The following is a 10083-nucleotide window of genomic DNA, read 5'->3' as shown; positions in this document are numbered from 1 at the left end:
AATTTACATTACGCGAGCTCGAATTCAAACTCGACTTCAATTTACATTACTCGAGTTCGAATTCGAACTCGAATTTAATTAAATATAACCAATTTAAATCAAGCTCAATCGAATCTATTGGAGCTTAATCAAGTCTAATCAAGTTCACGTAATAAAAATTAATTATTTTACATATAATTTTAAATAAAGGATATTATTGACATTTCACATTAATAAATATAAAAATATATAAAAATATATATTATAAAAAGTTGGATTAGACTCGTTGAGCCTTCGAGTGCAAAGTATTGAAGTTCGAACTCGATTCGCTACTTTTATCAAGTAACTCGAACTCGAACCAAGCTGCTGACTGAGTGGCTTGCGAGCTCGAGTCAAGTCACTCGATCCAGCATCAACCCTACACATATAGTGGTGCTCCCCTAACTAGAGTTGGTTTTTAAAGATCATGTGAGTAAAATATTCAGTATTCACTAATTAATATCTGAATTTAGAATTTGAGATCTTGTCCATATAACATTTTCCCAAATATTTATCGATATTATTCTTGATTGTTGGATATTTTCTCTTCAGTATCAAAGATATTTCTAGTTTGATTTTTTTTTTCTGAATTTTTTAATTCTTTTTTCACTTCCAGAGAAAGAAAATTTTGTTTAAGCAATTTTCTCAACACAACTCTTCCACTTTTGTTGATTCGAGATTAACTTTGTCATTGTATTTATCTAGTACGCGAAAAGGGAGGTCTTTGCAATTAACAAGACCTTAGGCTTAGTTTTGGAGTTTAGGATAGAAAAGAAAAGAAGAGAAACTTAAGTTATTATGAGATAAGAGAAAAGATTGATACGTTGTTTGAGAGTTTTGAGAATTAGTAAAATAATTTTAGAAATGAAAGTCATTAAATATTTGTTTAAAACCTTTTTATGACAAAATATATTGACTAGATTTCTCAAAGTTTTCTTCCATTTCCGTCCAATTTGGAAGGAAAAGTTTTGACAACATTTCATTGGGTTAATCATATTTAATCCCCTTTTCTCAGTTTACCCCACAACCTTTAATTTTGCTCACTTAATCCCCTAGAGGACAAAATTATCCTTGCATTATTTTGACTTTTTATTTACCTTGTTTTCCTTTCTTTTTCTCTTTCTTCTTTATTTAATTCTTCATCTTTCCCACAAAAATCTCTTTTTTAATGATTGAAATTAAAAAAGAAAAATTACAGAGATCTATCTTCTTCTTAAATGATTAAAAAAAATATTCAAATCACTTTTCTAAAATAATTTTTTTTTCAATTCTTTTAATTTTGGATTTTCCTCTTTCCTTTATAGTTTTTCATTTTATTCTCAAAAAAATATCATAAGATTAAATTGTTTTCCTTTCTTTTATTTATTTATTTTTCTTCTCTCTTTCATCATTCCCAATAGAAAATTCCATTTCAACGAAAATTTTTGTTTTGAGTTTGTAATTGCATATTTCTGGGTGAAGGTTTAAAAGCCATCAAAAACTAATTTTGATTTTTTGTATGATGCCATGTGTCACAAATTTCAATTGATGATTATTAATCAGGTCACAATTTTATCTTAAGATATTTTCTTGGGAATAAAATGAGAAACTAGAAAGGAAAGAGGAAAACCTAAAATTAAAAGAATTGAAAGGCTAAAAAAATTGTATTTTAGGAAAGTGATTTGAATATTTTTTTAATCATTTAAGGAGAAGATAGATCTCTGCAATTTTTCTTTTTTAATTTCAATCATTAAAGTGAAAATTTTTGTGGAAAAGAGGAAGAATTAAATAAAGAAGAAAGAGAAAAAGAAATAAAAGAAAAGAAAACAAGGTGAATAAAAATTCAAAATTATGCAAGGGCAATTTTGTCCTATAGGGTTAAGTGAGCAAAATTAAAGGCTAGATGGTAAATTGAGAAATGGGGTATACTTGAGGGGATTAAATGTGATTAACCCCATTTCATTCTCTTGAATCCGCCCATTTCCTTTCTTTTCTTTCTGCTAACAACTACTTTCTGCTAACAAACAAAGAAAACTACTTTCTCTTCTTTCCCTTTGTTTTCTGTCCAAATCCTCAACTCCCAAACGAAGCGACGTCAGTCAGAAGAACTACTGCAAAACCCTTTTCTTTCGTTTGACCTCAGGGCTCCAAACCGACTAACTCCCAAGTACGTTTGATCTCTGCTTTACTTTTCATTTTTCAATCTTTTCCTTTCGATTTTGACGAGAAAAGCGTTGAAATTTTGTAATTTCTGAGTGGAAAAATGTTAATTTCATGATAATATTCCAGCGTCGAGGTTGATTCTCGTTGATTCCTTCATCGACGGCCCGGAACATGGCTTCTCTCTTCAAGGTAAAAATCAATCTCTAATTAGTTATCGTAATTAAAGGGTTTTTATCCAAGCATTATCAGCTGTAATTAGTTATGCGAATTAAATTGATTTTGTGCAGTTTTAGGTTCTCTTTAGTATGTTTTTTCTGCTTGTGGTTTGAATTATTTTTAGTACTACAATGGATAGTTGTGGTTGAGGTTTGTTGTTAAAGCTGGTTTCTGTTTTTGGGGGTTTGATTGTTGTTTAGGATCTTAGCAAGCTTTCGCAGTACAGAGACCGGAGGTTTACGGGGTCACAGGAAGAATTCGAGCAAGCATTGCTGAAGTCGACCACGGTTTATATTGGGAACATGTCGTTTTACACGACTGAGGAGCAGGTTTATGAGTTGTTCTCACGTGCAGGAGAAATTAAGAGGATAGTCATGGGTTTGGATAAGAATTCTAAAACTCCATGTGGTTTCTGCTTTGTCATGTACGGTCCAATATTTTGCATTGCATTTCCTTATGCATGGTTTTGTTGTAATTTTCTTGTTTGGTTGATTTATGCTTGTAATTTCCTGCTTCTTGTTGAAATAAAGGTGGCATTTTGATGCTTATAATTGTATACCCCTGAGATTCATAATTTTTTGGATGCCTTGTGTTGAGCTTTATCTTGCTTGAGTTTACATTATGGTTACCAGATTCCATTTTTTTCCCTAATTGAGCTTTTGAAATTATTGTCTTCTATTTATTAAAATTCAAGCAATGTTGTTTTTCCTTTCTGCGGCAAAATTATTTTCTCTTTTCCTTGGCTTTATAGAAAAGGATGTTAGGGATAGAGAAGCCAAGAAAATGAGGGGTATTGCTTCTAGGTGGCCTAATTAATGTGCGATAGAGGAAGGAATGCTTCTAATTTGGGGACTATTGGTTGAGGTCAGACTTCCAAGTCATCAAAAGGGCTATACATTGTTTTCTTCTCCGTTAATTATTTTCACCTTTTTCCGGCAATGCGTTTTGTCGAGAATTTATGGTCTTACCATAATTCTGGAGATACAATGGTTAATGCTGTTTTCACTTCAATTGCTTACTGTCTCTAAATAAACGAAAATAAATGAAACAAAGTATGATTCATGAGAAGCAAGAGGACAAGTGCTTAATTATAGATGAGTAGTCAAATTGGTGCTTTTGGATTATTCATTGCTATAAATGTGTCTCTGTTTATGACACTTGGAATTATTGATTTGATAGTTGATGGTTGAAGCCTGGTAGACTATGCATTCGGCAAAGCAAGTACAATACTAAATTTACCCACACAACAGTCAGTTCTTTGATTCTGTCCATAAGGTTATGTTCATTGATGGTGATGTTTGGAATTGGTAATGCTAATTTTGAACTTGTAGTTCATTCACATTGGTTTGGTGTCTGTGCCTCCATTGAAATACAGTTTATTCGGATTTTTGAAAACTTTATCTCTTTTTAAGATGTGAACATTGTAGTTTTGATTATCTTTGGTCAGCAATAATGTTCCCCCGGTGCAAGGAAAAAGAAAAGATTAATGTGGTCATATTCTAAATACCCAAAACTTGCACTCTCCAGGTTCTACTCCAGAGAAGATGCTGAAGACTCTGTTAAATACATAAGTGGGACAATTCTTGATGATCGACCTATTCGTGTAGATTTTGATTGGGGTTTTCAAGAAGGAAGGCAGTGGGGCCGTGGCCGAAGTGGTGGGCAAGTAATATGCTGCCCGCCTCTTCTCCTATGTGCTTCTTTAAACTCTTTTATTTGATGAGATTCCTTGAATCTGCGTTAATGTCATTATTATTCTCTTTCTCAGGTACGGGATGAATATCGTACTGATTATGATCCAGATATCCTTTCAATTTTCCTTTATCCTTATTTATTTTTTGTCCCAATAGGTTTAACTATTGTAAGCCTGGCATGCTAAAGGTACGTTGTGTGCTTTTACCTTGAATTTTTCTTTTCTGCTGTAATCCAGTTTACCTGTCAATCATGTCTTGGAAAGCTACAGATTTGTCTGGAATAGATCAAGTATTACCTCTCCATCAAAAAAGAAAGCTAATACAGAAAAAGGAAGAAGAGAAGGAAAGAGTTCAAAATTGTACAAGTTATGACTCATTGCCAGGATAGTCTCATGATCCCTGGATTGGTGCTTTCTGGTTAAAGTCTAGGACACCAAATCTGGAGTCTCTTCTCTTGAACCTAATAATAACAAGTTTTTAATTTCCCCTGGTGTTATGTCATAGTGTGAAGGCACTCTGTAGAGTTGCAAAGAATCAATTGATCATATCCTTGGAAAAATTATGAAGAATCTAAATTAGCATGTTTATTAGTAATAAAAACTGTCTATTGAGGTAAGAAGGTATTTTTAAGTACTTTTCCCCTTTTTTTCCTTTGAGATACTGCAACTTATTAGACTGAAGGAAAGTTATTCAGACATGTATAGAGGAAAAGTTGAACAGGCTTCAAGTTCTAAGATATGGCCGAAATATTCATATAAGGGTTATCGTTTGGTATTTCTTATTATGAGTGGGCCAGCATTGCCGATTTTGCTAATTTCATTGAAGGTTTTATCTGTCTATGTCAAGGATGATAATGTTTTTGCAATCATCCCCCGAGTTTGTGGTCCTCTTTGATCTCTACATATTTACTTTTGTTTCCAGTCTCTTGGTATTGAAGGGTCACTTTCGAGGTGGACAAATGGTTGATAAGTTCAATAGCCTGGCCTTTTTCTGGCTGGAGATCATGTACATATGTTGTTTTTTTCTGCCCTTCTATCTTAGGTGAGATTCTAATGTTTTCAGTGGACAAACAATTGCAAAACTTGCCTTGATAAGTTTGACTAGCACTTCAGTATCATAAATGTGAAGCAATGTAGCTGTGACGTGGTTTATCTCTGGCTCCTTTTGTGTGCTTATAAAATATATACCTTATGGAGAGACACTTGTTTTGTGCCGTTTTTGATTAGAATGTCTTGATGGGAAACATTCATTGTGCTTTTACCTTCAGATTTAAAATATATGCATATTCTGGCTCGTTGATTTGGTGATTTTTGTTAGATGTTGTGATTTAAAATTGCCTACCACGCAAATAATGTCTTTGCTTATTCTAAAGCAACGCTGGCCTTTTAATTATTAGTCATTTATTCTATTCATTCCATCGCTGAGGCTTCTCCTTTTGTCTCCGTTAACTTCCCATTAACTGGTAATGCAGTCATAATGCATTTATTGATGTCTATGAAGTCTGTAGCCTTATGTGGATTTAGCTGAATCATAATAATTGTGGTGTTTTATATATAGTATTGCAGCTCAGTGTACTTTGATTAGGTAAACCCTCTCATTTGACAAGCCTATTTTTTGCATATCCAAATACCCTTAACTAGCAGTACCTAGAGGCGGTTATGGAAAATTGGTTCAGAGAGAGTTGGAGGCACAAAGACAGCTGGTGGACTACAATGCAGGATCGATAGGCGCAGGATCGCTAAGCTCTTTTCCACCTGTCATGCCACCTCAATGTAAGTTAGGAGTAATTTACATGCTTTGCTTTTCTCTTTCAGCTGGTAGATACCTGATCTATGTTGGTTTGTTATACAGAACTGATTCATATGACATGTTCAATCTACAAGAGTTCTCTTGATTGTGGAATTCATCCATTCAGTAATCATCTCAAATCTGAACTAAAAAGCAAGCAAGTATACTTGAAAGGTTTTTCTTTGAAGATGATATAATTCAGTTGAAGAGCTATTAATTCTAAATGAGTTCTTTAGTGTATAAAGATTTCGTAATAAGTAGTGCCTATTATCTATGGCATTTTGAATTTCATTTAAGACATTTAATTATGACGTTCCCTTGTTCTTCTTTGGTATCTAGTGAAATTGCTTCTGAATTTATTTTATTGTTTAGTCATAAGCATTCATCTTTTCTAAGCAAAATGGGAGGCTGGATTTAACTATGAAATTAGTGCTAATACAAAACTTTCGTTGATCTGATATCAGAAAGAAAGCCCTTTATCTTCTAATATATGAAGTATGAATGCACTTGATTCCTAATAGCTTGACCAATGAGAATTTTGTTGATTTCCCTGTCCGTTTCCTGTAATTGTATTGTTGCTAACCTTTTAACTCCTGTAGATGGTAGGCATGGTGGACACCAGGGTTATGGGGGTTCTCATCGACATGGTCGAGGTAGCATTCTTGGACAATAGTTTTTGCTTCCTGCTAAGATCGATAGCTATATTCGTAATGATTTTTGTCTTTGTTTTTTTCTGGAGAAGATTACCATCGCAAGCGATATCGTGAAGATGACCGTCGTGGACCAGAGTTTTCAAAGAGAAATTTTGACCATGAATCTAGGAGAGGTTCTGATCATGACTCTAGACCGGTAAACTTTTCTTTTCTTTTTATTTTTCCTATTGTTATTTTCAATTTTAGATTTTTAATCACTTTGTTTCTTTAAGAATGAAGACATTCTACAAATACGTGTGGAATGTGTGCTCAAATATTATGATAAGAGGAGGTCATCCTTTGTATCAAAACAACCAGCAGTTTTAATTATCTAAGTTACTAGCGTATCCTGCAGAAGATCTAACCAAATGGTGTTGAACTTCATAACCTTGATCCTTATTGTTCTGGTTATAGGACATTTTTCAACAAGTAGTGTGGTTTTTCCTCTCGAATCTCAGTGGTTAAAGCAGACTTCTACGTTTTCTTATGCTTTTAGTGCTTAAACATTAGGCACTGCGCCCCACATTATCAGTTGGCTTTTGTTTTAGGCTTTGTTTTCTCTTCCGTGCTTTCACACTTGTAAGTTTTATTCTTGGATTGGTAAGATTTAGGAAGATTAGAACCAAATCAGTAAGTTACGCTATACCGTGATCACTTTAGCGGCATTAGATCAGTGTTTAGATAAATAACTTTCAGCATCATAGATCCTCTGGAAGTAGAGAGGCCAAGTCTATTGGAGCTTTAATTGCTTTGGATGTGTGATATCAGTGGGGTCTTATGAGTGGAGCAGATATCGTCGTTATAACTTCGTCTTCAGTTGAACATTTGCTCCTGTAATTATCCTTTCTATGAAACATCTGATGTTCATCTACTGCTGCAGGAAAAGAATCCCCGGTTTCGTGAGAGTGGTGATTCCGATGATGATGAGGATGAAGATCGAGAGCGACGGCATTAATTAGTTCAAGTCAGAAATGTAAAATCTGGTTGCTCTTAAAACTTTGTACTGCAATCATACAATTCTGAAGTAGATGAATAGCTAAATAGGACATTTCTCTTGTTATCTTATCTTGTGAGGGGTAACCTGGAAGAAATTGCTAGCGTGTAGCTCCAACTGTACACTCTTTAGCGTGCGTTCATTCCTACCTGCAGATAGAGAACGATGAAAGAAGGAAAAAGAGAGAGCCCTTGTATTCCTACCCTCTTCCTTTGCTTTTTTGATTGCCTTGTGATTTCGTACTGGAAAAAAACAACTATTTATAGCTCACACAGGAACGGCCACGTCCAGTTTAAATTGGATCTGCTATTGATAGTTGCTTCCAACTGAAAGTTAACAGCAATGTTCCAGATCAGTGCAACCATATTAAGGAAACCGACTGCCAACTTTTCTAAACTCCTACAGCACTCAAAAGGGCCAAAACTCCAAACGGAGAAGGGATGTAGAGCCTTGACTCCTGACTTTAAAGAGTCGCCTTCTGGATTTCAAACACTGAAATAAATCGATCATCCCCAGTGTTTATGTTTAGGGAGAATTGTAATTTTGGTCCCCAATCTATAGTGTATGCGCGGAATTATCCCCAATCTATTTCGAAAATCAATCTTGGTCCCCAATCTATTCAATTTTGCTCTAAAGTGGACAATTGACGGAATCTCTTCAATTTCAATTGGAACTAAATCACATGAAATCACGTGCCGGCACCTAAAACCCTTTTTTCAATTTTTTTAATTTCTAAAACATGTTTTTTTAAATATTTGCAGCTTTTTCTTGCCTTTTGTCTTATTAAACAAAGACATGAAAGAGGTAATCTCACAATCCAAATTACTCCTCTTGTTGGCCGCCGATTTCAAATCCCCAAAACCCACAGCACGAGTAAGAAGCTCAGCTTGGCCTCCAAGTCCAAGTCTCGTTCTTGCCTCCATTAGTAATGGAGATAATCTGCAATCAACGCCAGAGACGGATCCAGTTCAACTCTCCTGCACAAACAACAGGAGCAGCAGCAGTACTAGTTCATAAGCAAGCAAGCAAGCAGCGCGAGAGAGAAGAGCAGATGATAATAATTGGAAATCAAAGGGATTATACGAACCAAATCATCAAAGGGATTATACTAGTAAGTATATTCTTTCCCTATTAGCCATTTTTCACCGTTGAACTGAAATGAGCATTCAATTGAACCACTAGTATATTATTGGTAGGTCATGCTTACGGTTGGAACAGACACTTCATCGATGACTATAGAATGGGCCTTGTCTCTTTTGCTCAACCATCCCGAGGTGCTAGAGAAAGCTCGAGCTGAATTGAATGCTCAAGTAGGGACTGATCGATTGGTCGACAAACACGATCTATCCAATCTTCCTTATCTTCATAACATTATTTCAGAAACACTTCGGTTGTACCCAGCAGCACCAATGCTAGTGCCACATGAGTCGTTCGATGACTGTAAAATTGGGGGATACAATATTCCGCGAGGCACAATTTTGCTAGTTAATGCATGGGCAGTTCACAGGGACCCAAACGTTTGGGATGATCCAACGAGCTTCAAGCCAGAGAGATTCGAAGGCTTGCAGGTTCAGCCATCAAAGCTGATTTCATTTGGGATAGGAAGGAGATCTTGCCCTGGTTCTGGCCTAGCACAGCGGGTGGTGAGTTTGGCCTTGGGATCTCTAATTCAGAGTTTTGATTGGAAAAGAATTGGTGAGGAGGAGATTGATCTGTCTGAAGGGACAAGAGTGTCCATGCCAAAAGCCAAGCCACTAGAAAAAAACATGTTTTAGAAATTAAAAAATTGAAAAAGGGGTTTTAGGTGCCGGCACGTGATCTCACGTGACTTAGTTCCGATTGAAATTGAAAAGATTCCATCAATTGTCCACTTTAGTGCAAAATTGAATAGATTGGGGACCAAAATTGATTTTCGAAATAGATTGGGGATAATTCCACGCATACACTATAGATTGGGGACCAAAATTACAATTATCCCTTATGTTTATTGAGTCCAAAGTGTCTTGCAAAGATGCTGTAACGAGAAATTTTGTTAATATTTGACAAATGAGTCTTGAAAATCCTTAATGGACTGTATTACCTGTCTCTCGTAAATCCTATTACTGCGCAATTCCTACTTGAAACCTTTGGAATGCATAATCTACTTGATATGATTGCATTCCTAAATCAGACACAAATTATTATTTAAACTAGATTTGCATAATACATGTCTACTTGTAGTTGTAGGTCACAAATTTCAGTAACTAATAACCGCAGCATAAAAGTGACATTGAGTAATTTTATAACCGTCACTTTGTCAACATGAGTAATCTATTGACTCTCACTCGTCGACAATATTTTTGTATGAGTAAATTTTATATACACTGTCAGTGTATATATTATTACGATTGGATGGATGACATATCAGCAAATTTTAATTTTAAATTTCAAATTCAAATTTTATACATGTGTCATATATTTAATGGTAATGCAAACAGATATGACTGTGAAGCCTGTATTGGGAAGGATGTTCAGTTTAATAAGAAAGAAGAGAGAATTC

The 10083-nt window shown here is 35.0% G+C and overlaps 2 protein-coding genes across 2 annotated transcripts; both read left to right on the top strand.

Moving 5' to 3' along the window:
• Positions 1 to 1952: 1952 nt before the first annotated feature.
• Positions 1953 to 7744, top strand: LOC113712558 (nuclear cap-binding protein subunit 2-like). Its single transcript, XM_027236041.2, has 9 exons — positions 1953 to 2164; positions 2287 to 2349; positions 2577 to 2800; positions 3904 to 4042; positions 4145 to 4178; positions 5717 to 5842; positions 6458 to 6511; positions 6601 to 6707; positions 7431 to 7744. Exons 2-9 carry the CDS (start codon positions 2332 to 2334, stop codon positions 7503 to 7505), a joined length of 777 nt encoding a protein of 258 aa, XP_027091842.2. The 5' UTR covers positions 1953 to 2164; positions 2287 to 2331; the 3' UTR covers positions 7506 to 7744.
• A 1029-nt stretch (positions 7745 to 8773) lies between these two features.
• LOC113711244 (cytochrome P450 81Q32-like) lies at positions 8774 to 9319 on the top strand. Its single transcript, XM_027234412.2, has one exon. It carries the CDS (start codon positions 8774 to 8776, stop codon positions 9317 to 9319), a length of 546 nt encoding a protein of 181 aa, XP_027090213.2.
• Positions 9320 to 10083: the final 764 nt, after the last annotated feature.

This window comes from Coffea arabica, chromosome 10e, assembly GCF_036785885.1.
Source record: "Coffea arabica cultivar ET-39 chromosome 10e, Coffea Arabica ET-39 HiFi, whole genome shotgun sequence".
NCBI lineage: Eukaryota > Viridiplantae > Streptophyta > Magnoliopsida > Gentianales > Rubiaceae > Coffea > Coffea arabica.
This window is presented reverse-complemented; position numbering and strand designations above follow the sequence as displayed.